The 26,572-nt window shown below is 42.0% G+C and overlaps 1 protein-coding gene and 1 long non-coding RNA gene across 2 annotated transcripts in view; one reads left to right on the top strand and one right to left on the bottom strand.

Moving 5' to 3' along the window:
- Nucleotides 1-1,750: 1,750 nt before the first annotated feature.
- On the bottom strand, nt 1,751-5,745 carry LOC105738953. The gene is made up of 2 exons (XR_001114800.2): nt 4,856-5,745; nt 1,751-2,176 (listed from the first exon to the last, which is right to left on the bottom strand). It is a non-coding gene; the product is annotated as an uncharacterized LOC105738953 (long non-coding RNA).
- Nucleotides 5,746-5,997: 252 nt separating this feature from the next.
- Nucleotides 5,998-26,572, top strand: part of EIF2AK3 (eukaryotic translation initiation factor 2 alpha kinase 3) — a 72,137-nt gene continuing 51,562 nt past the window's right edge. Inside the window, exons 1-2 of the mRNA XM_003268790.3 lie at nt 5,998-6,613; nt 20,101-20,230. Coding sequence (XP_003268838.2) covers nt 6,300-6,613; nt 20,101-20,230 — 444 coding nt within the window. The 5' untranslated portion in view covers nt 5,998-6,299. The remainder of the gene's footprint in view (nt 6,614-20,100; nt 20,231-26,572) is intronic.

Below are 26,572 nucleotides of genomic sequence, written 5' to 3'. Positions count from 1 at the left end.
ATGAGATTTGGGTGGGGACACAGAGCCAAACCATGTCATATGGTAAGTGTACGTTTAACTGTAATAGAAATTGCCAAGCTGTTTCCAAGATAGTTGTACCATTTTACCTTCAGATCAGCAATGTATGAGGAATTGTTCATATATTCTTGCCAGCACTTGATATTGTATTTTTAAAAATAGCTATTCTAATATATATGGAGTAGTATCTCATTATGTGCAATCAGTTATATCTGTTCCTGAACCTAGCATGAACAACTGTGAAGCAATTGTGGAGCAATTGTTCATGCTAGGTTCAGGAACAGATATAACTGATTACTCTTAACAGTACTTGTGGTAGAGTCTCCTAGGGTGTTTGTTAAAACTGCAGATTCAGGCCGGGCGCGGTGGCTCACACCTGTAATCCCAGCACTCTGGGAGGCTGAGGTGGGTGGATCACCTAAGGTTGGGAGTTCGAGACCAGCCTGACTAACATGGAGAAACCCTGTCTCTACTAAAAATACAAAATTAGCTGGGTATGGTGGTGCCTTCCTGTAATCCCAGCTACTCAGGAGGCTGAGGCAGGGGAATAGCTTGAACCCAGGAGGTGGAAGTTGCAGTGAGCCAAGATTGCACCATTGCACTCCAGCCTGGGAAACAAGAGCAGAACTCCATCTCAAAAAAAAAAAAAGGAAAATCTGCAGATTCCTGGACCCCATCCCTTGAACTTCTGATGAAGTCAGTCCAGGGGCACACTTTAAGAAACATTGAATTGATAAGTTAATTCCTTGCTACAGTTATGTTTTAGTTCCATGCCCTTTGTCACATGACTTTGCAGTGTCTTTCACTAGAGGCAGGGCATGTTGTCCTGCCTCTTTGATGTTAGGCGTAGTCATATGCCTTCTTTACTCCATCCTGCTCCAATGAGTGCTCCAGTTCTGATACTAGTTTTAAGAGGCCATGTAAGTTTCCACTCATCTTAATTGTGTTTCTTCCATTGCCATAAGAAAATCGTGCTCTAGCTAGATCAGGCAACTCCAGGTGAAGGGTGTCAGAGTATACATTTTTGCTGTTTTAAGCCACTGAATTTTGGGATGGTTGCTTACACAGCATTGTTATGCCAATAGCTAACTGGTACAACACAACAAATTTCACTGTGTGGCAAACTCTTCAAGAGTGCCTACCCATAAACATTGCTGTCTTTATAAACACTTTTAATAGACATTTTACAAAAGATGATATATAACGTCCAACAAGCACATTAAAAGATGTTCAAAATCATTAGTTGTCAGGGATATGCAAACCAAAGCTACAATGAAATGCCATCACATACCTACTAGAATAGCTAGAATTAAAAAGACAATTACCAAATGTTGGTGAGGATATAGAACAACTTGAACTCTCGTGCACCACTGGTGGGGATATAAAATGGTACATCACTTTGTGAAAATGCTTGGCAGATTCTTATAAAGTTAAACATCTATCTACTATATGAGCTAGTTATTCCACATCTAGGTATTTACCCAAGAGAAATAAAAACCTGCATCTACAAAAAGACCTCTACTTACATAAATGTTCTCATAGTAGCTTTATGTGTTATGGCCAAAAATTGAAAATATACCAAATGTACTCCAACAAGTGAATGGATAAAGAAACGTGGAACATATAAAGCAGAATACTACTCAGCAGTAAAAAGGAACTAAGTATTGCTACATTCAGCAACGTGAATAAATTTAAAAACATTATATGAAGTGAAAAAAGTGAGACACAAAAGTACATACTGTATGACTGCATTTATTAAAGATGCTAGAATATGCAGACTAATCCATTGTGATGGAAAACAGATCAGTGGTTACCTAGTGGCCTCGGGTAGGAGGGATTGACCACAAAGGGACACAAGGAATCTCTTGGTGTGATGGGAATGTTCTGTATCTTGACTGTAGTATATACATCTGTCAAAACTCATCCAAATGCATATTTCCAATAGGTTCAGTTTATTGTACATGTATTATACTTCAAGAAAACTGATTACACATTCTTCCTTTCATCCTCACTAGCAGAATCCTCATTTTTTTTAGCAGCAGCATGGTCTGGCCTGGGAAATGTCAGTGAAAATTCCTTGGTGGTGCTTCCTGGAGAGCTCTTTGATAGGGGCAAATTCAGGTGGTTACATGCCTTTTGTCATTCCTCTTTGTCCTACCTATAATAAAGAAATGATACTGGAGTTGCCATCCCAAAACAGTGAGACGACAGGCAAAAGGAACAAAGTCACCCATGAAGCATGGAGAAATAGAAGGAGCATAAGTTTAAATAAAACATCACTGTAGAGCTGTGGTGTCAGTAAGAAAAATAAACCCACTTCTTGCTTCACCCACTATATGGCAAGCTTTTTGTTATTCACAATCAAATATCATTTCAACAGATGCAGTCTCTCTCTGTTAAGGGATTGAACTTACTGTTTCTAAATCTCAGACCTATTTTGCTGATTTTCTGAGCCACACTCCGTTGTAGAATCTTGGTTGTTTTGGGCAACCCTGGCTCAGGGTACCTGAGCACCAGCTTCTTTTCCTGGCCCAGCCTCACTGGCCAGCTCTCATGCCTGGTCCCCACTTTCTTACATTTCCCTGAGGCACCTAGGTTCCAGAGTTCCCACAAAGTCACTGTGAAGCTCCATGCTGTCCTAAAGCAGGTAGACTCTCTTTTCTCTCCTTAATTTATTTTCCCAGTCAGCACACTTCGACTCAGGCTTTTTTTTCCAAAATGGAAAATTTGTGTTTTGTTCCCAAGTATAAAGCTTGACTCTCCTTACTGGCATTTTCCACCACTGTGCTCTTCTGCCTGTTCCTTTTCCATCATAGCACTTATCTTAGTTTTAATAATATATGTGTGATTGTTAATGTCTGTCTCCCTAACTAGATAGGGAGTTAACTTTCAGAAGGGCGGGAACCACATCTATTTTGTTCGTATCTTTATTCTCATTATTTGCAGGTGGTCATGTGGAATCCCTGAATGTTAAATGAATAAATGAATAAATAAAACTTCCACAGTATTTACAGGTGGCAAGTAGACTCCTAATTCATTAGCTCAGATTAATAGCCTTGTTCATGCCATGATCATTTTTTGAAAAAATTACAAAACCATGAAGACCAGGCCCACTAAAATATATACACTAATTTCAAACAGGTAGTTAACAATCATTTTTCATCTTATGTTAATTTTCTGACACCTTCCTCATACCAACTAGTATAATCCCTTTTAGGTGGGAGACTTTATCTCCTATTTTGTTGAGTAGATAATGGTCAATTCGTTTGAGTTCGCTCATCTTTTTTCTCTACTTTTCAAAATAACTTACTCTCTAGGAGTAACTCCTACGCTCTACTTTCAACATGGAAGGCAGAGCTGCCCCTTTTCCTCCAGATACTCTGGAATCTTGCTCTTGTAATCAACCCCTCTGTCTACAGCAACTGCAGTCTCTTCCTTTCCAGTTGTCTCTTTCCTTCTGTCCTCAGGTATTGATTGATTCATTCATTCATTCATTCAACATTTATTAAATGCTTGCTAAACACTTTGCACTGTTTCATGTCCTTGAATACATCAATGAGCAAATCTTCACAGAATTTACATGCAAGTGGAGGGAAACAGAGCAGACAATAAACAAAACAAATATGTAAATTACAGTATTTACATATTTGTAATGTATGTATCGGCTAAGCAGAAATAAAGCAGGAGAGAAGTAAAGGAAGGAAGGTGGTGGAGGTTTTAATTTTAAATAAGGTAGTGAGGAGGGACTTCACTGGGATTAGCAAAGCCTCAAAGTGAGGGAACACATCTTGTGAGTACCTGGGTATTATGTGCTAAATTGTGTACCTCCAAAATTTATATGTTGAAGTCCCAACCTTTAGTGCTTCAGAATATAACTATACTGTATTTGGAGATAAGATCTTTAAAGCAGTGATTAAGTTAAAATGAGGCTGTTAAAGGTAGCCCCATACTCCAATCTGACTGGTGTTAGAAGAATAGGAAGAGACACCAGAGGGAAGAGGAAGTAAGAGGGCTACCATAGGCAAGCCAAGGAGAGAGGAGAGAGGCCTCAGAATCCGACTTGATCTTGGACTTCTAGCCTCCAGAACTTCGAGAAAATAAACTAGTTTTGTTCAGGCCACCTGGTCTGTGGTATTTGTTAGGGCAACTCTAGCAAACTCATATACCTGGGAAGTTTCCTAGGCAGGCAAAACAACAAAAGAAAACCCCCAAGGCAGGACTTGATTGGCCAATGGAGTGAGCAAAGACATTATGAAATGAGATCAGAAAAGCCGTAGGAACCAGATGTTGTAGCACCCTGTAGTCTATTGTAAGGACTTGGCTTTTATCCTGAGTGAACTGGGGGACCCTTTGAGGGTTATGACCAGCACTATGGAGAAGCAAGAAGACCGGTGAAAGGTGTTCTAAACAGGAAAAACTTGAGTTGCTTGATCAAATACAGCTGATAAAACAAAGATTATCCTTTGAATACAGCACTGGTGGCCTCAGCGAGAGCAGTTTTAGTGGTGTGAATGCCTGACTGTAATGTACTTGGGAATGGGAGAAGAGGAATTGAAGATAAGGAATTTTGAATCTACTTAAGTTTTGCCATACAGAGGAGCAAAGACATGTGGTAGGAGCTGGAAGGGGAAGAGGGGTTTCTTGTTTGTTTTGGGCTGGGGAGAGATTAGAGCATGTTTTTAGCAGATGAAGGCTAATCTAGGTATACCTATATTGCCAACACCTTAACAAATCTTCACCGGTTTTGGACCAGGTGCGGTGGCTAATGCCCGTAAATCGCAGCACTTTGGGAGGCTGAGGCGGGAGGATGGCTTGAGGCCAGGAGTTTGAGACCAACCTGGGCAACAAAGAAGCCCCATCTTTACAAAACAAAATTAAAAATTGGCCTGGAATGGTGGCACGCATCTGTAGTCCCAGCTACTCCGGAAGCTGAGGCAGGAAGATCGCTTGAACGCAGGAATTCAAGGTTACAGTGAACTATGGTCAAGCCACTGCACTCCAGCCTGGGCAAAAGAGCAAGACCCTCTCTCTAAAAAAAAATTTTTTTAAATGTTCACTGGTTTTGATGCGGGTAATAGCCTCCCGGCCAGTCTCCTCATCGTTGATGCTGTCACTGCTGAAGATGCATTTTCTTGTCACTTCATTCATCTGCTCAAAAATCTTCAGGAAGTCTTGACTTGCAGTATTAAAAGTTCAAATGCCTTGGCTGAACATTCCGGTCTTCTCCACTGTGCCCTTTTGCAATTTCATCACTGTCTTTGGTGAGGTACAAAGCGTGCCAGGTCAGAGTCAGAAGTCATGATTCTGTGACCAACCAGCTACGTGATCTTAGGCAAACTATGTCAGTGCACCGGGCCGGGGCTCCTTCCCGTTCCTAAGGAGGCAGGAGGCGTGTCGGGCAGACTGGATTGTCGCAGGTCACTGCCATCTCTAACAAGCGGACTTCTGAACACCGTGGTGGCCACAAGTAGGACCATCTCCTGCATCCTCCTTACCCTTCTACTTCTAGGGACCACACGACTTCTGTGGCCACTTCTTCCTGCTTCGCTTTTGCCTTCCTAAGTAGACTAGGCTTTAGAAGAGCTACAATGCCAGCTCCTTTATGGTGGACCTCCTCCAGGTCACAAGGGACTTGCCTCCCACTCTTCACTTGGGACCGTCCTCTTCACAGTCAGAATCCGCCACGTAGTAAGTGCCGCTTCCAACCAATCAAGAGGCACTTAGCGCAGACCTTTGAGGGACATCCACTTCCACCAATGATCTTCAAGTCTTCTCCAGCGCCTCGCTTTGTGGGGCGAGGCCAACCACCGCGATGGCCAATCTGTTGTAGGAAAGGTATTCCGGGAACTGATGAGCGCACCAATCAGGTAAAAAGACTTCGGGGAGGGGCATTTCTCATTGGTAATTGCATCCGGAAGAGGGACGGGCCTCGAACGACGAAATTACGATTTGATTGGTAGGTGCGATGTTGACAACCAGGGAAAGTCCACCTTCCCCAACAAGGCCAGCCTGGGAACATGGAGTGGCAGCGGCCGCAGCCAATGAGAGACCAGACGCGCGGAAAGTTTGCTCAATGGGCGACGTCCGAGATAGGCTGTCACTCAGGTGGCAGCGGCTGAGGCCGGGCTGAGACGTGGCCAGGGGAACACGGCTGGCTGTCCAGGCCGTCGGGGCGGCGGTAGGGTCCCTAGCACGTCCTTGTCCTGTTAGGAGCTCCGAGCGGCGGGAGAGGCAGGCGTCAGTGGCTGCGCCTCCATGCCTGCGCGCGGGGCGGGCCGCTGATGGAGCGCGCCATCAGCCCGGGGCTGCTGGTACGGGCGCTGCTGCTGCTGCTGCTGCTGCTGCTGCTGAGGCTCTCGACAAGGACGGTGGCCGCGGGGCGCGCCCGTGGCCTCCCAGCGCCGACGGCGGAGGCGGCGTTCGGCCTCGGGGCGGCCGCTGCTCCCACCTCAGCGACGCGAGTACCGGCGGCGGGCGCCGTGGCTGCGGCCGAAGTGACTGTGGAGGACGCTGAGGCGCTGCCGGCAGCCGCGGGCGAGCAGGAGCCGCGGGGTCCGGAACCAGACGATGAGGCAGAGTTGCGACCGCGCGGCAGGTGAGGGGCTGCCGACCCGGGGGGAGGCAAATTGTTTACGCGCGCGAGCCGCGAAGGATGCGGTGTCTGGGGGCGGAGATCCGGGACCCGGGCGGGCGTCTTCCCTCGGCTGCGGAGGGCAGCTGGCGACCTGGGGACGAGCGCGGGGCCATGACGCCCTCCCATCCCCCGGCCAGCGACCTGCCTGGGCTCGGTTCCCGAGCGCCTGGTCTTGGCCGACGGGTCAGAGCAGCATCCTCGCAGGTGCGGGAGAATGCAATTCCAGGGTTGCATTTCCCCTCTTTCATTGTTTTCGGGCATTGATTCTCTTCCAAGGAACCTTTCCTTCTTTTTCCTTACGCACATCACCTCCTGTCTGTGCTGGCGTGACAGCTGTTTTGAGAAAGGACTTTAGCAAAAGACGTCTGTATTTTCCTTCAAACACAACTCTGTAGTGCCCCCGGACAAGGATTGAGATCAGTGTCTAATTGAGATCTGCGGAACACCTGCATCCGAATCGCCTGGGGATGCTGGTGAAATCTACAGTTTTCTAGGCCCCACCCCAGTTTTACTGAATCAGACATTCACTGGATAAGAGCCTGGCATCTGCGTGTTTAACAAGCACTCCGGATAATTCTTGCACGCTAAAGTTTAAGAGCTATAGTCAGATTCTTGAATATCGGTTCTTGAACCTAAGAGCCATGGTTAGGTTCTTGAATAAGGAGTTTACTGTATAAACATTTAATATAGGGTTTTCTTTGAGTTTCTTAGCATTCAAAAAATGTTACTTCAAGGTGATTGTTTTAAAGCACTTTTCAAAGTCTAGACACAATGTAAGGCAAGTTAACAGTACATTTTGGGGACAGCCAATCTTATCACACCCGTGGAGAAAGTGATGTCCCATTTTATAAATGGAGTGTTAAAGGGAGCATTAAGTAAATTAAACCAGGGAAGGCTGGGCTCTGGATTGGAACATATTTTAGATTTATAGTCATTACTAGATCGTAACAAGTTAGATTTAATTTTAAATTAATATTAGAGCTTTGATCTATATATCTGGAGACTACTATAAATAGGATAAGTACTAAAATTCTCTAGGCACCATTTGAATATATAAACACTTGTAAAAATATACATATAACAAAGTTTTCTTAGGTTTGCTAATGAGTCAATTTTCCTGGAAGAGTGTTTTTGTTTATCGTAAAGAAATTTCTGAAGCTCCTGCTCAAAATGAATTACATGAAGTAGAGTTGAGACGTTTTGTTTTTCTTAGAATTCAAATCCACTTCAACAGGTAATTACTGGTTAACAAGAGCCCAAGGATGCCGTGGGTGACAGAGGTTAGGCAGGTAGTTCCTGCCTTCCAGGAGAGTGTGCAGTCTAACAGTACAGATGAAATGAGAAGACCTATAACAACGTTACAGACCAAAAACAGTGCCAGTGTCACTGATGTCCGAAGGTTTTTGTGGTGTTCTACTAGGTGAGGTATGGGAGTGAGGGTAGGTAACAAGATAAGAGAAGGTTGTGGCAGAATGGGTTGGTTCCTGAAAAATGGGTAAAATTGTAATGGACAGTCACTGGACTTGAGGAAACAGCAAGAGGCACAGAGGCTGGAGATTATGTTTGGAAAACATTTTGTCTCTGTATATGTATATTTGTGTGTGTGTGTACCTAAGAGATATAGACATGCACATATGTATGCTAGGCAGGGAGAAGTAGATGAGGATAGAAAAAATAGGTTAGAGCCGACTGTGTATATGTATATAGCCTGATGCTAATAGCATCATCCTCACTTGGGAGTATGTTAAAACTCCGGAGTCGGGCACCACCCCACACTCCCTGAATGAGAGTATCTGCATTTTAACAAGATCACTGTGTGATTCACATGCACGTTAAAGTTTGAGAAATGTTGGGTAGAGTATCCTGAGTGCCAGGCTTGATCAAAATTACACCTAAGGAATGTTTCTCTAGCAATGGTGTGTACTGAAAACTTGAGTTAAGAATACCAAAAGGAGAGTGTTACAGCAGTTCAGATGAGAGGTTTAGTGTAAAGTGGTATAGGACAGAGGGGACAGAGTTGAGATATTTGATGCAAAATCTAGGTTCCTGGCAGGTGAATTCATTCTTCCTTTCTTGGTACCCTTGTCCAGAGATTGAGACTGCGTGGCCAGAAGCTGAGAAAAGAGGTTTAGGGGAGCAGGGAAGAAAAGGTAAGGGGTTTGGTGTTGGACATGTGACTCGGAGGTGCAGGCAGGACATCCAGAGGGAGACATTAGGTAGGTGGGTGGAAATGAGTGACTAGAGCCAGTGAGAGGGCAGCGTAAATATGAAGAGTTGAAGCTGTGGGAAAGGGAAAGCTCATGAGAAAACCTCAGGAAATGCCTTTTATTTTAGGGAGGAAGATGAGCCAGCAAAGGAGACAGAAATACAGCTGGCTAGGTTGAAGGTATAGGAGGAGGACTGGGAAGAAAGAGATTTGGTGATGAGCACACTTAAAGAATTTAAATGAAGCAGCAGAGACAATCTCAAATTGCAAGAGGTTAAAGATTCAAGCCTTTCTGCCCCACTCCCTCCTTTCCTCACTGATGAGGTAATTTTTAGGAGAAGGAACCTCCGAACTTATTTATATACTGAAAAGAGGGAGCCTGTGTAGACAGAATGAAAATGAAAGGGGCTGGGCGCATTGGCTCAGCCTGTTATCCCAGCACTTTGGGAGGCCAAGGCAGGTGGATCACCTGAGGTCAGGAGTTTGAGACCGGCTTGGCCAACGTGGTGAAACCCCATCTCTACTAAAAATACAAAAAATTAGCCAGGCATGGTGGCGGGTGCCTGTAATCCCAGCTACTTGGGAGGCTGAGGCAGGAGAATCGCTTGAATCTGGGAAGCGGAGGTGCAGTGAGCTGAGATCATGACACTGCACTCCAGCCTGGGCAACAAGAGCAAAACTCCATCTCAAAAAAAAAAAAAAAAGGAAAAAGAAAAAGGAAAATGAACAGATGAGGAGGTGAAGGTAGTTAGAGAAGATCCACTTAGCAAACAGGGGGATCATTTCTTTCGCATAAATTGCAGTGAAAACAGGAATTTTGGCTTGAAGAGCATACATGATCACCAAACAGAATTGGCTAGGAAGAGGTAGGGCCCAGTTTTGGGGTCTGCCTTGTAGTGTGGACTTAAGATAGTGTGGAATGTTTGAGAAATCTTGAATAAGTTGATAGTCAACAGGAGATAAATACACAGTTTATAAAAGTTTTTTTCTAAATGCTCTTAAGAAAAGATAAGGCCGGGCGCGGTGGCTCACGCTTGTAATCCCAGCACTTTGGGAGGCCGAGGCGGACGGATCACGAGGTCAGGAGATCGAGACCACGGTGAAACCCCGTCTCTACTAAAAATACAAAAAAAATTAGCCGGGCGTGGTGGCGGGCGCCTGTAGTCCCAGCTACTCGGAGAGGCTGAGGCAGGAGAATGGCGTGAACCCGGGAGGCGGAGCTTGCAGTGAGCCGAGATTGCGCCACTGCACTCCAGCCTGGGTGACAGAGCGAGACTATGTCTCAAAAAAAAAAAAAAAAGGATAAAAACCCAGAGAATATTCAGTAGTTCAGTAATAATAGACCAGTAATTCTGTTTGTTTCAAGGAGTATTAGGGGAACAGATTTGAATTAACCAAGCATTTATTATGAACAGCTGTGAAGAACTGCAGTACTGGCAAAACTTTTAAAAAGAGGGAGGTGCGGAATTATCTTTATTTTTGCATGTTGTCTTTTGATACTCAAGAAGCAATCCGATATTCACCAGTTCATTGATTTTTTTTCTCTTGATGGAATTTTCAAGTTTCATTATAAGTGCTTACTCTGCATATCAAGCATGTGAATGAGTGAATAAGCTATTTACCTTCTTTAAAAGTTAGCTAAAATAAACTTGTTTTTCTGGTACCAATCTCGTTGTCCATGTTCTTTTGTGAAACATTGCATTAGTTGATATTTAAGTGGGATGGTCACTGCAGAAAGTTGGGAAGAAAGTCTCATCACCTCACTGTTAGATTTTATGTATGTTTACATAATTTTGTGAGTTACCAGTCTTCTGACTTCAACACAAATAGCAAATTGCAAAGTGTTACTTAGAGTTCTTGGGATGGGTTGGGAAGTCATTCTGACAGTCTCAGAAGTTCTAAAGAACTAGTTTTATCTTAACTGTCACTAATTTGGAAAGTACATGTTCCTTTTTCCTCTGGCTCTAATTCCTCTCTAACAAAAGTATTTCTAAATTTGACATTAGTCTCTGGTGCTTCTTCAATTTGTGCATCTGTAAACTGATTTTTTTTTTTATTAAATGAGATAACATGAAAATATTTGCAAATATAAGATGGTATAATTTTTCTTTTTTTTCTCTGTCCTTTTACAAAGTGATCTGATGTGAAACAAAGGTACAGAAATCTGGTCTTCCTCAGACTTTCAGATTTATAATCTTTTTTTATTTGTTTTTTTAACTACTAGGACCCTTGAATAGTAGCATATTAGAATACCATGTTGAAAGGAAGCTCAGTCATATAGTCCTATTCCTATTCACTCACCCAACTCCAGACTTTTAAAGTTAACTAACAGTCACCTTTAAAGAAGAATTTACACAGAACTTTCAAAGCAAGTAATAAGCCAAGATAAATATACTATAGGCAAGTAATGAACTATCCTTTGTGTCTACAGTTGTCTTTAGCTTAATTGATGCCAAGACTGTGCTTAGACTATGTGGACAGGGATGGGAGATTGCTTTTTATCTGATCTCAGTTCCCTGCGCTCATAGGCATCTTCCAGATTGCAGAGAGGACCTGTCTTTATTAGTTGCTGTGAGCTGTAGCTTCAGCGTGTCTCTTTACTCCCTAAACATTGCCTGATAACTCCATTTGCTTTTCTCCTTTTTTGTAAGAGGGGAACTTCTTACACATTTTTATTACAAATTGTTTTAAAATACAAAGGAGAAAACTTGTAAGTTGCAGAGCTAAATGTGAGGGGAGGAGATAAATTTGTGTGTGTGTTTAATTCCATTCTATTTGTAAATGACCATTTTGATTAAAAATGTTTCATTGGGCCAGGCGTGGTGGCTCACGCCTGTAATCACAGCACTTTGGGAGGCCGAGGCAGGCAGATCACCTGAGGTCAGGAGTTCGAGACCAGCCTGGCCAACATGGTGAAACCCTGTCTCTACTAAAAATACAAAAATTAGCCAGGCATGGTGGCACATGCCTGTAGTCCCAGCTACTCAGGAGGCTGAGGCAGCAGAGTCAATTGAACCCGGGATGCAGAGTTTGCTGTGAGCCGAGATCATGCCACCACACTCCAGCCTGGGTGACAGAGTGAGACTCTGCCTCAAAAAAAAAAAAAAATTATAGAATAAAGTAGAAAAGGTACTTTCAAAAATGTTTTAATGTAACAGGAAAAGGATATCTTATGCTTATGTTAAAGCTGTACCACTGAAAACTTAGATTGTATGTCTTTAAGGTCTAGCTGATATGCCAAAGTTATAAAGTATAGTTGGTAATTTTTGATATATTTGTTATGATTTGGGGCATGGCTAGTCTTGTCATATGTTTAAGTAAAGGAGGTTTGACTTGAAGATTTACTTAGTAGGTGAGGACCAGGAAGTATAGTCCAATCAGCACTAGTTTGTTTCTAAACAAGAACATATGCCTCCTTTAGTGAGAGCACAAGTTTGGGCAAAGGATTCTCGGCTACACCAAAAAAACAGGTTCAACCAAATCACATTTATAGTTTGTGAAGTACCGCCCTCCCCCCAACCCCCAGAAAGGATATTTGAAATTTTAAAATAAGCAGTTGTTAATGTAGAAACTATTTAATCCATACAATATTCTCCTATCACCTGCTTGTCTTCTTTCACATCGGAAACTTCCACAGGAAATAAAGTTCCTTTAAAATGATTTTATGAAGAAATTTAGCATACACTTATCAGAATTTGATAAACTTAACTGTAAATAGGCAGGTGTTCTGGGTAACTTAAGTCAGCACAGTTTTTCTTTTTTTATTGTGTATTCATTGTGGCATAAAGTCATTTCTCCTGGATTGAGGACATAATCAGAGCAATTACAGGATGAACGATATCTATGAGATTTCTGAGAGGAATAAAAAGCTGCACATTGTAGTAATATAGTAGTTGCCACTTATGCAAACTTACAGTTAACAGAATAACGAGTTAAAAACCTGAATTTCTGCTCCTGTTCAAAATTTTGTATTTGGTACATAACCTTAGAGAAATCACATCTTTTCCCATCTTCTCAGCCTTTTTGGTGGTGATTGTTTTATGTAGATAATATGTTTGTCCTACCAAGGTTTATTCATTCAGCAAACATTTATTTAGTTTTACTGGGGCCCAGGTACTGTTAGGCCCTGAGAGTAGATAAATGTCTTTTCCGTAGGAAGCTCCAAGCCTGACAGATCATTGTGTTAAAGAATTAACTATCCTCGAATAGATAATAAGTGACATAAAAGTAGTGTAAGAGTGAAAAGAATGGAAGTGGCAAGTTATTGAGTCCCGGAATGAGAAAAATATCAAGGACAGTGTAGGCAACAGAATAGTGTGAGCAAGGGCACAGAGCAGGGAGTTTGTACAGTGAGCACAGAGCAGTGGTTCCTAAGCCAGGGCTCCAGGACACTTACAGATCTGCAAAGATAAAAACAGGGGTCCATGAGACTGCCAGTATTTTAAAATAACCTAATGGAAATTAAATATTTAATAGAAGGTACATTAAAAAGTCAAGTTCCTTTGCCTTGAACTAGAATTACATAAAACCTTATATAGTAATTACAGTTATTTCAAGAAATGTTGAATATCTTGATTGGTTCTTAAGTATTTCCTCTAAAGATGGGAGAATTTATTATACAGTGTTCATTTGGCAGGTGGAATAATTTAAGATATGGGGAAAAATATAGACAAGAGAACTTTTGAAAAGTTCACCCCATGGAAAGGGGGGAGCGTGGAGCTGGGAAGGAGAGGGGAGAGGGGGTTGGGCTGGTAGAAGAGGCAGAAAAATGAGATTAGGAAAGTACACTGAAACCAAATTGTGAAAGGCTTTATGTGCCACACCAAGCAGTGTGACCTTTTTTCTTCAGTGGGCACAGGGAACCTTGGAAGTTTATCAGATCTCTATTACAGAAACAAAACTGTGGGAAGAAGAGAGGGGAAAGAAACCTGAGGCAGGAAAATGTGTTAGCATTTTAAGGTGTTCTGATGAGAAATGAGAATCTTTTAGGGCAAGAGCTGTGGTAATGAAGAAGGAAAAGATTTTTTTTTTTTTTTGAGACAGAGTCTCGCTCTGTCGTGCAGGCTGGAGTGCAGTGGTGCAATCTCAGCTTACTGCAACCTCCGCCTCCCAGGTTTCAAGCAATTCTCCTGTCTCAGCCTCCCAAGTAGCTGGGATTACAGGTTCATGCCACCACACCCGGCTTACTTTTGTATTTTTAGTAGAGATAGGGTTTCACCATGTTGGCCGGGCTGGTCTTGAACTCCTGATCTCAGGTGATCCACCCGCCTTGGCCTCCCAAAGTGCTGGGATTACAGGCGTGAGTCACTGCGCCCGGCCGGAAAAGATTTAAGAGAAGCTTCAGAAATAGAATTAAGAGTACATGGCTGTTGTTTAAATGTAGAGGGTGAGGGAGCACAAAGAGTTGATGTCTGATTTAAATGTTAGGTAATAGGATGGATGGCTACGCTTTTAAGTGGCAGGAATAGATTGTGGGAAAGAAGTTTCCTGAGCCTATTATGGTGATAACAAGTAGATCCTGCTGAAGATGCAGAACTAGGATAGGGTAGAAATGGTGAACTATAAATCCTGTACAGGTTTGGGGGCTGTCATACTACAGATGGAGGTGAAGCTGTAGACATTGACCATCTAGGTAGAACATGTAGTACAAACAGGAAAATGCCTGCTCTATAGATAGAAAACTATAAGGATGATAGGTGAGGCCGGGCACAGTGGCTCATGCCTATAATCCCAGCACTTTGGGAGGCTGAAGCGGGCAGATCACCTGAGGTCAGGAGCTCGAGACCAGCCTGGCCAACGTGGTGAACCCCCACCTCTACTAAAAATACAAAAATTAGCTGGGCATGGTGGAGGGCGCCTGTAATCCCAGCTACTTGGGAGGCTGAGGCAGGAGAATCGCTTGAACCTGGGAGGCGGAGGTTGCCATTGAGCAGAGATCGAACCATTGGGCGACAGAGCAAGACTCCGTCCCCCCCCAAAAAAAAAAGATGAGGACCCAGGAGGGACTGGTCCTGTAGAAACCAGGAAAGAAGAATGTCCAGAATGAGGAGCTGGCCACAACGGTGGCTTTTGTGAGGACAGGCCTGATGAGGGGAGTGAATCTGGCAGTTAGGAAACCATTGAAAATCTTTCTTGAGAGTGGCTTCCAAGGATTGGATCACGGGTGAGAGATCAGGGCTTGCTGAGGAATCATCCAAATAAATGCCTTTGTAAGCTACAGCAAAATGTAAGTGAGAGATAGAAGTCTCCAAAGTGTTTACTGACAGAGATGTTCAATATGCCTTCTTCCTTCACGTCATAAATTTAATTTTTCTCTGTGGAAATGGCTAAGGTAAAACAGTGTTTGCATAACTGGTCTTATGAGACTCACCTGGGGTGCTTGTTAGGCTACATTCTCCCAGTCTCCCTCTTAGGATGAGACGTGGGAACCTTTAATGATTTTTAACAAGCACTCCAGATTATTTTTATGATCAGGTACACTTGGGTTGCACTGAGATAGGTGAAATAACCATATTTTGCCTATGAAAAAATAACTCGAATGAAGCCATGAGGAGAATCAGAGCAGAGCCATGGGGATGTACACCCAGGTCTGACTTAGGCTTTGATTCTTTCCACTGGAAAAGCTGTCTCTGCAGTTCCTTCAATTCTTGAATAAGAGTTTTTCATCTTGATCTTGGAACCCTCAAAATAGGGCAAGTGGGTCTTGGGGAGATAAATAACCTTATATTCTTCCTATTTTGGGAGGTGTTCATTTTTCACTTTTTATCTTTGTTTATGTTTCCTCTTCTTTCTGGAGACAGCATTTCACTCTAACACTTAGGCTGGACTGCAGTGGTGCAATCACAGTTCACTGCAGTCTCGACCTCCTGGGCACAAGCTATCCTCCCACCTCAGTCTCTGAGTAGCTGGGACTACAGGCGTCCGCCACCATACCCGGCTAATTTTTAAAGTATTTTTGTACATTTGGAGTCTCAGTGTGTTGCACAGGCTGGTCTAAAACTCCTGGCCCTCCAAGCAGTTCTCCTGTGTCAGTCTCCCTGAGTGTTGGGTTTACAAAGGAAAGCCACTGCACCTGGCTGTGTTTGTTCTAAATGCCGTATCTTTTTTTAAGTTCAACTTTTATTTCAGATACAGGAAGTACATGTGCTGATTTGTTACATAGTATATTACACCCAGGTAGTGAGCATAGTACCCAATGGTAGTTTTTCTTTTTCTTTTTCTTTTTCTTTCTTTTCTTTTTTTTTTTTTTTGAGATGGAGTCTCGCTGTGTTGCCAGGCTGGAGTGCAGTGGCATGATCTTGGCTCACTGCAACCTCTACCTCCTGGGTTCAAGCGATTCCCCTGCCTTAGCCTCCTGAGTAGGTGGGACTACAGGCATGTACCACCATGCCTGGCTAATTTTTTTTTGTATTTTAGTAGAGATGGGGGTTTCACCATGTTGGCCAGGATGGTCTCGATCTCCTGACCTCGTGATCTGCCCGCCTTGGCCTTCTAAAGTGCTAGGATTACAGGCATGAGCCACCGCACCTGGCCCCAATGGTAGTTTTTCAACTCACCCCCTGCCAGTAGTCTGCAATGTCTATTGCTCCCATGTTTATGTCCATGTATGCTCGATATTTAGCTTCCACTTATAAGTGAGAACATGCAGTATTTGATTTTCTGTTCCTGTGTTAATTCGCTTAGGATTGTGGCTTCCAGCTCCCTCCATGTTGCTGTAAAGGACATGATTTCATCTTTTTATGGCTGCATAGTATTCTATAGTATATATGTACCACATTTTCTTTATCCAGTTTACTGCTGATGGGCACTAGACTGATTCCATGTCTTTGCTCTTGTGAATAGTGCACTAAATGCTGTATCTCATTGCTATCCTCTGGTCATCTCTGCATTCAGCCTGAGGACTATGTTTTTCAGCAGTATCTGTCTACTTGATGTTTTTCTTGATCTACATTATGCCAATGAGCACCTCTCTTTTAGACTGTGATTAGGTATAGTAGCAAATCTTTATTGCTCTGTTGGTGCTTCTTAATTCCAACCACAGCATAAGGGGTGCCTCCATTCCAGAGACATGCTTGTGGGGAGGAGCCCACAATGAATACTACAGCTGGCTTGTAATGCAAAAGAGTCTTGGTCAACTTGCGGCTTTACTTTGAATTTATATACATTGTGCATCAAGTGATACAGAAGAGATAAAGTTGCATCTTGTATTCCTGACCAGGAATATAACTATACATGCTTACAATGTGCATGGTCTTTAAAGCTGATAAATACACCTAATGAATTCCTAGAACAACTGTACAAGTCATCCTTTAAACAACTATTTAGGCCGGGCATGGTGGCTCACACCTGTAATCCCAGCACTTTGGGAGGCTGTGGTGGGTGGATCACCTCAGGTCAGGAGTTCGAGACCAGCCTGGCCAACATGGTGAAACCCCATCTCTACTAAAAATATAAAAATTAGCCGGGCATGGTGGCGGGCACCTATAATCCCAGCTACTTGGGAGGCTGAGGCTGGAGACTTGCTTACACCCAGGAGGCGGAGGTTGCAGTGAGCCGAGATTGCGCCATTGCACTCCAGCCTGGGCGACAAGAGCTCAACTCTGTCTCAAAAAATAAATAAATAAATAAAAACAAATAAATAATTTATGGAAAGGCTGCTCTGTAGCTGGAGGTGTATGTTCCAGGCAGAAGGAACAGTAGATGCAAAGGCCCTAGGCAAAAATTTTGCATGATGTATTTGAAGAGTTGGGCGGGGGGGGGGTCTGTCTATGGATATGCGAACTCTGAAAAGCCTGTTACACAATCTAAATCAGGTAGGTGGTTAGATATGTATGTCTGCAGTTCAGGGGAGAGGCCTGAAACCAGATATAAATTTGGGAGTTGCCAGGATATAGATGGTATTTACAGCTATGAGACTGGATGAGATCACCAAAAAAATTACATGTAGGTAGAGACTATTTTAAGAGATAGGAAAGATAAGAAGGAACCAGAAAATGAAACTGAGAGAGAATAGCATAGAACTGAGTCCAAAAAAAAAAGAGCATGGTGTCCTGGAAGCCATATAGAGTGTGTTTCATGGAGGGCAAAAATGGCTGGTCAGGTGCTGCTGGGTGGTCAAGTGAAGCAAGACCTGACCATGGAATTTATCAGTGTGAAGGTCATTCTTGACTCTGACAAGAACCATTTTAGTGAGGTGATAGGGGTGAGAACTTGATTAGAAATGGTTCAACATAGAAGGAGAGGAAGAGATTTGGAGACAGTATATAACAACTCTTTCAAGGAGTTTTGTTGCAGAGGGGCAAGAAATAGATTGGATGCTCGAGGAGGAGAAGGATTCATTTTGTTTGATCTGGTTTGGTTTTTAAGTTGGGGAAAATAGTAGCAGGTTTGAATGCTGCTCTAACAAAATACTGAAAACTGGATGGTTTATAGACAACAGACATTTATTTCTCATAGTTCTAGAGGCTGGGAAGTTTCGGTATCTGGAACTGAAACTGGGAACTTTCAATGTCTTCAGATACTGGAAGATTCAGTATCTGGTGAAGACTGATTCTTCACAGAAGCACTCCCACATGGTGGAAGGGGTGAGGGCATCTCTGGGGCTGCTTTTATAAAGGCATTAATATCATAAGTGAGGACCCCACCTTCATGAACTAATCACCTCCCAAAGCCCCACCTCCTGGTATGATCACCTTGGGGATTAGGTTTCAACTTATGAATTTTTTGGGGGGACACAAAAGTTCAGTTTATAGCAAATGCTGATGGGAATATTCTAGTAGAGAGGGAATGACTGATGGCGTGGGAGTGACAGGAGACATTTGCAGGAGCAAGACCTCACGAATGTGTACGGGGGAGCTCTATTGCTTAAGTGGAGGTGTTGGCGGTAGGTGGGAGTGTGGACAGTTCACTTACACTAACAGGAGGGAAGGTGGAACTCACGGTCCAGGTACTGTTGAATAGATAGAGGTGGCAGGGAAACAAGCTGATTTCTCCTGTTTTTCCCTATGAAATAGGAAGCACAGTCACCAAGATGTGTGAGCTTGAAAGAGCTGGCATCAGAAGTTTGAGGAGTGGGGAGACATGAATGGTTAACATGGTTCAGCGGCATAATGGATAGACTAGGGAAGGGTGTTATGATTGTTGAGCATTGTTAGTAGCCTTTTTGAGGTTGGTGGTCATTAATTAAAGTGAGGATGGTCAACATGGTATGTTTATCTTCAGATACATTCAACTGCACAGATGTAGGAGTGAGAAAGGGGAGAAGATTGACTTTAACCAGTTCTTCCAGAGTGTGACATGTGAGAAGCAGGGTAGGGAGTTGAGGTGTGTGCAAAGTAGTGCTTAAGATGAAGGACTGTGGGATTTTAACTGGTTAAGAAAGAAGTGAGGGCATGGTGGTAGTGAAGGTCGTAGTATCAGTGGCTTGTAGGTTCTCATAGGGTCAGAAGTTTCTTGGAGTCAGGGAAGTAGAGGAAGTGAGCTGAAAAGAGAGGGGGTGGTGATTAGGGGGTTGCAGTGATTTGTAATAACAAGGTCTAGAGTCTGACCACAGGAGCAGCTGAAGCAAGGTAGACAGATATTGAAAACCCAAAGAATTGAGGCAGAAGTATGTTAAATATGTTAGGTAATGACAGTAAACCAGCAGCTGAAATCCTCCAGGATGGGGCTAGTTACCTAAGGGTCAATTAGATGTCTGCTAGGAGGGGTAAGGGACAAAACAGTCTGATCCTGAGGATTTTCAGAGAGGAGAGGAAAAAAGTGGTCTGGAAATGGCAATGAGATATATGGAGTCCACTTGCCCCATTCCGAGCAAGGGTTATGGGAGAAAAAAATTCTCTGTGCTTCTGTAGGGAAGCGATGTCCTCAGGGAAAGCCCGGTTTCTATGAGAGCAAGAAGATAAGTGAACGATCAGGGAAGACAGTGTTTCAGGGGAAAGGCTTTCAGGAGGTATGTTGGTAGAAGAGGACATACCAGGGGACATTGTGTTCCTTATGGGAATTAGAGTGTGGAATGAAGGGTGACCTATGGGTCAGGGGCTTTTCATAAGTTACATAAACAGATAAAGGGCATATTGAAATTGTCTTGGTCCAAAGACAGTGGTGGCAAGAGTGGTAGAAGGCCCCCTCTTCCTTTCTACGAATAGAGGCCTGGACATGGGCTGGTTTTCTTTTGAGTATGTGGGATAAGTGCCCAATATCTTAGATATCTGTTTAATTTTAAAAATATTTTAAATATTTACAGGTCATTAGTAATTATCAGCACTTTAGATGGGAGAATTGCTGCCTTGGATCCTGAAAATCATGGTAAAAAGCAGTGGGATTTGGATGTGGGATCTGGTTCCTTGGTGTCATCCAGCCTTAGCAAGCCAGAGGTAAGAATTTTCTGTTAACTGTTGACTGGAAAACTTAATTCTAATGAGTAGTTGCTAATATTAAGAAGTTTGGGGCCCTATTGCCCAGGTTTGAGGTTTGTCTGCCTCTTACAGGTTGTGTCCCTTTAGGGCAATTACTTAACTTTTCTATTCCTCAGTTCCCCTCTTGTGAAATGAGATGGATAATAACATCTTCTTAGGATTACTTGGGGCATTAAGTGAGTTAATCCTGTAAGTGAGCAGCTGAGGATACTATCTGCCATATCAGCAAAGCACATTATCTGAGCTATAAATGATTGTTTATTATCATCACAAGGTCTCTAGGAATAATAAGATAAATGTAAATAAAAACTTTATTGAATTTTACTAGTTAGAAATCTGTGCTGCAAAATCCCATAAATTATTGTTCCCTAATTATAAGCAGAATTCATCTGAAATTTTTTTGTAATGTAATTGCAGGCAAATTTGATTATTTGCAGAAAAAGTGTACTTAATAATTTGGAGCTCTAGAGTAGTAGAGGGGAAAGAGCATAGATTCAAAGAGACCTCGCTTCCAAAATTACTCTGGCACATGACTTCAAGTCCCTCAGAGCTTTAATTGTTCTCATCAATAAAGTGGGGACACAGCCTGCCCTCATGGGGTACAGATGGGGGAGATTAAATAAGAGAAGCTGATTTTCCTTACCTTTAGCTTCAATTCTGATGGATTAAGTCTCTCTCCTTTTCTGGAGCTTTAGTCTGTTGTTTAAATTATTTAAAAATAAGTCCACCTTTTGAGTGGTGACTACTAACATTGAAGCAGTCACCTCTGTTTTCCAGAATGCCTGTGGCCTTCTTTTATATTGAGTTGTTCCTGTAGGACACTCCCTAGGGTAATCTTTTTTCTCTTTTGTCATCAGTCTTTTCCTTTAAAAAGCTCCCTAGCTGATATTAAGTATGGAAAAGACAAAATCGTACATGAGGGGTTTGAGAATGACCTGAATATTGGTGACCAAACTTTCCAGTGGGAAACTGTTACCAGTGACCCATCTATAACAACAGACTTTCCTGTGCTTTCCAGTAAACCCAGCCCGAATCTTTTCTGGTGCACCCGAACTGATACTTAAGGAAACAGCACTGCCAAATTTCCACATTTGCTGTGTGCTAAACCCTGAGTAGACTTTATAAGTGGCTACTATTTCTCAGTATACTGAAAATATATTTTGAGAATAGAGAACTTCTATTGTATTATGAATTATTAATGCAAATAGCAATTTGATTGTAAATTACATTAGGTTTATAATTGAGTATGGTATTCAAGTGAACTACTACTTAAGATAAACTTGTTTATTTTTCTTCTGCTGGGATTATGCTTGGGTACGCATGTATGCATGTTTTACTTTATTTTTAAACTAGACATAAGAGATGATCAGCAAAATGAGAAGATTGTAAGTTGCTTACATCTGAGGTAATATCACAGTGTGTCGTAGTGGTTCAAAGCATGTGTCTGTTTGCAAACTGAAATATACGTAGGTACAAAAAGATAAGTTGCATGGTATGGCAAAGTAGAATGCAAATAGTTGTAATAACCTGAGTGCTAGTAAGTGTGTTTGAATTATAAGCAGCTAGTTGTATTTGAAGGTTTTCTTACAGATAGCAGTTATATTAGCTGTTTTTAAAACTACAGTTCAACATTCTTACTGTCTTTAGTTCGCACCATTTTCTGTGGTTTATTAGGTCTCCCTTGTTTTCAGTGTCCTCTCTCACACCCATCCACCCCCAATCCTAGATCTTTTGGATAAAATGCTTTGAAATGTTGAATCATAGGCCGGGCGTGGTGACTCATGCCTGTAATCCCAGCACTTTGGGAGGCCGAGGCAGGCGGATCACAAGGTCAGGAGTTTGAGACCAGCCTGGCCAACACAGTAAAACCCTGTCTAAATACAAAAAATTAGCAAGGTGTGGTGGCAGGCCCCTGTAATCCTAGCTACTCGGGAGGCTGAGGCAGGAGAATCACTTGAACCTGGGAGGTGGAGGTTGCAGCGAGCCAAGATTGTGCCACTGCGCACCAGCCCAGGCAACAGTGCAAGACTCCCATCTCAAACAACAATAACAACAACAAAAGAAATGTTGAATCGAAAGCCTATTCAGAAAGCTCACTGGTCGCTTTTCATGCAGGAAAAAAATCCTGATACCTCTTTGCATTATCTAGATTTTAATTTTCTACTTCATAGAAAAAAAAAAAAGAAAATCTGAAGGCATTGAAACAGCTGTGATAACATGATAGATTAACTAGATTTTACATCTGCCCCAAATTCTTGGGACCATTTCTTGAGAGTGGATGTTTAATATGTAGAGATACTGATGATATAATGTTGTTCCCAGCATCGTAACATATACTCGATGCTCCTTACACAGTGTAGTCCTCATAGTAACCCTTCTGAGGTCGATATGTTGGTCCCATTTTGTAAAGAGGAAATTGCAGCTCAAATAAATTTGCTTGAGGTTGCTGACCGGCTATATATATGATGAGGTTAGAACTGAGCCCAAGATTGCCTGACTGTACTCCATTCTGCCTGCTCTGAAGCCCTTTTACCACCTTGTATATACCTCCCTTTCTTTAAAAACTCAGGCTGTTTATAGACTACAGTGGTTCTCAGACTGTTTGGTCTCAGGACCTGTTTATACTCTAAAAAATTATTGAGGGCTCTAAAGAGCTTTTTTTCAGGCTGGAGTGCAATGGTGTGATCATATCTCTGCAGCCTTGAATCCTGGGCTCAAGCAATCCTCCTGCCTCAGCCTCCTGAGTAGCTGGGACTACAGACATGCACCACCATGCCCAGCTAATTTTTTTTTTGTGGAGACAGAGTCTCGATATTGCCTAGGCTGGTCTCGAACCCCTGGGCTCAAGTGATCTTCCCACCTTGGCCTCTCAAAGTGCTGGGATTACAGGCATAAGCCACCACAACCAGCCAAAACAAATGTTTAAAAAACATGTATTTTATTAAAGAAATAACAATAAACGCACTTCACAATAACACAACATTTTTATGAATAATAACTATATTCTTTAATACAAAAAATTTAATGAGAAAAGTGGCATTTTACATTTTTGCAAGTCGCTTAAACTTCTGGTTTAATAGAAGACAGTTGTATCCACGTCTGCCTTAAATATATTGCATTGTTGTTTTGATTTAACTACATAAAGAAGAAAATCCAGCCACATACAAATGTAGTTGGAAAAGGGAGGAATATTCTAGTAGCCTTTTCAAATAATTGAGGCCATTCTTTTTTAATACTCTGCCAAAACAAGTGGAAGTTTTTTAAAGGTTAGCTGCAGTGTGGAATCAGAAACCATATCAATGAACTGAACACTAACATCCATTGGTCTATCTTGCCTTTTACTCATGCATGATTTTATAACTTAGAAAATATTGACTGAGTTACATAGATCTTTTAAATGTTGGCATATTTCCTTATAGAATATTTAAAAAAAAACAAATTTGTTGCTGTTACCACTGATCTCATCAGAAAAGTCTGTAAGTACTGGGAAGCTGTGAAGCGCAAATTGGCAGCTGCAAGCTTTTTTGTTTTGGTTTGGTTTTTGTCTTTTAGAGACAGGGTCTCGCTCTGTTGCCCAGGCTGGAGTGCAGTGGCGTGATCATAGCTCACAGTAGCCTCCAACTCCTGGGCTCAACCAGTCCTTCCACCTCAGCCTCCTAAGTAGCTAAGACTATAGGCGCTTGCCACCAAGCTCAGCTACTTTTTTTTTTTTTTTTTTTTTTTGTAGAGAGAGAGTTTTCTTATTTTGCCCAGGCTGATCTCGAACTGCTAGGCTCAAGCTATCTTCCTGCCTCAGCCTCCCAAAGTGCTGGAATTACAGGCATGAGCCACTATGCCTGGCCCGAGTTTTCCAGTATTCTAGAATTTGCTTAAAAACGTAAATTTTATCACAAATACTGTCAGATGTGTTCTTTGAAGTAAAAAGTTCACTTTGTTCATTTTTTTTAGAAAATGTCTACCAAATACCCAGTTGACTTTTGAGTAAAATTGGAGCTCAATGAACAAAGCTGCTAGTTCAGCTCACAACTCAGTTCCAGAAGTGCTTTTCCTCAAGACATGCTTTAGCATGTGGAGAAAGGCTTGTTACATACTTCCTAATTAGTCATGCAGAATAATAAAAAGATGTGTTACTCAGGGTCAAGATTTAATGAAATCAGTCATTTTTATTGCTTCATCAAGAACATTTGTAAGTGCAACTGTCTCTGTTTTTTTTCCTTTAGTTCAGGTGCATGACAGTGAAGAATACCATTGTATTCTTAGTTTGGTTCCTGAATTGTGCCAAGGCACCGGCAGTTTTATAGCAACCCAGTGAAAAGGCAAATCACACCTTGTTTGAAAACTGTGTGCTATTTGGCACCCCTGAAAGAGTCCACAAACCATACTTTGAAAATTACTTAACTGGTATATGATAGAAATATATTTGTGAAATTATGAACATATTAGCAAGGAGAGAAGACTGTATTGTGAGTGTGAGTCATCTGTTATTCAGCAAGGTGTGTGCTGCTCAGCATCTAGAAGTTATGTTCAAAAGTTGAACATTTGTCCAGTTCAGATTTAGAAAAAAAAAAAGTTGGACAAAACACCACAAAAGGATCATCAAGACCGGGCGCAGTGGCTCACACCTGTAATCCCAGCACTTTGGGAAGCCAAGGCAGGTGGATAGCTTGAGGTCAAGAGTTCTAGACCAGCCTGGGCAACATGGCGAAACCCCATCTCTACAAAAAATACAAAAAAAAAAAAAAAATACAAAAAAAAAAAAAATACAAAAATTAGCCGGGTGTGGTGACATGCACCTGTAGTTCCAGCTACTCGGGAGGCTGAGGTGGGAGGATCACTTGGGCCTGGGAGACAGAGGTTGCGGTGAGTCAGATCACACCACTGCACTCCAGCCTGGGTGACAGAGTGAGACCCTGTCACAAAAAAAAAAAAAAAAAAAGAAATCAAAAACTGCCATTTGAAATGCTATGAACTGGATGTATAGAGTAATACTACCTTCAGAATGCATCTGGTGCAGTGTTTTCTTAAGGTCCTTAACCTTCATAATAGTTAACTTTGTGAGAAGTAGTTAACTTCCTCTCTCAGAAACCCAGTGTGTTTGGTTGTAAAGGCTGGTGTAGGGAAGAGGGCCAGTTGTAGCAGGCAGAAAGAGCTGGCATGGATATATAACAGGTGTCACCTCCCAGGTAACAATAAATAGGTTCATGGCTTCCTGTGGGGACTCCTGCATTAGAATGTCAAGCTTTCATCAAGAATGGTATGAAAGTTGGGCACAGTGGCACATGCCTCCTGAGTAGTCCCAGCTACTCAGGAGGCTGGGCCCAGCTGAGCCCAGGAGTTTGAGGCCAGCCTGGGCCACATAGCACAACCCTGTCTTATGACGAGGAAACAGATTAAACTCAGAAGACCAGAGAAGATGTATTCTCTGCAAGTATCAGAGTTAATTATTAATCTGAGAAGCTGAAAGATAAAGGATTTGATAGACTGTATAATAATTTTTAAGTTATTGATAAAGGAATTGATTATGGATCACATGTACTTTTGCTGGACTAATAAAGCCATACAGGAACTTTTTAGACTGTGTGGTATTGTGGAGGAGGGACTAGGATTCAGGAGCTTCAGTTTTAGTCTTAATTCTTCCATTAACTTACTGTGTGAACTGGCTAAATTATTTAATCAGTAGAGCTTTAATTTCCTTCTCTGTAAAGTTATAGAATTGTACTACATTTCTAAAGATAATCTAACTTCATGCATCAGGTACAGTCACATACATGAAACACCCAAATAAATTATCTGGAGAAATTTTTGAACTTTCCCTTTTACTACATTTAAGGATTCTTCTGAAAATAAAGAACAAATTCACTAGGAATTACCATTAGGTACATACTTGCCTCCTGGCTTGCTCTGATGTTCTTAACTTTTTCTGATCCAAAAGGCTTATAAAATAGTGTATTTTGTTGCTTTAGTGGGGTTTTTATTATGTCAATGGAAAAAATAAGCTCCTGGAAGATAAGGGAAATTGACAGTTCCACTAAGAACCGATGTTTTAAATTATATTTAGAATGAATTGTATGAATTGTGTACCTTGGGACACAAATCTCATTTGCCACTATCTCCTGAAAAGAGTGTGGATACATAACCAAGCTAAAACCGTTAAGGTGCATGTTTGTGTGTCTTAGAATAAATAATGCACCTAAAGTTCACTCTATTAGCTTTAACAGATGTGCTTAGGTTCTAAGTGTAATGTTTTTGTCAGTTAATAGTAGCTAAGAGTTTTGTTTTTAATTTTCAGAAGGACCACCT

The sequence above is a fragment of the Nomascus leucogenys genome, chromosome 14 (assembly GCF_006542625.1).
Source record: "Nomascus leucogenys isolate Asia chromosome 14, Asia_NLE_v1, whole genome shotgun sequence".
Lineage (NCBI taxonomy): Eukaryota > Metazoa > Chordata > Mammalia > Primates > Hylobatidae > Nomascus > Nomascus leucogenys.
Note: the sequence above shows the minus strand (reverse complement) of the source record. Positions and strands in the feature narration are given on the sequence as shown.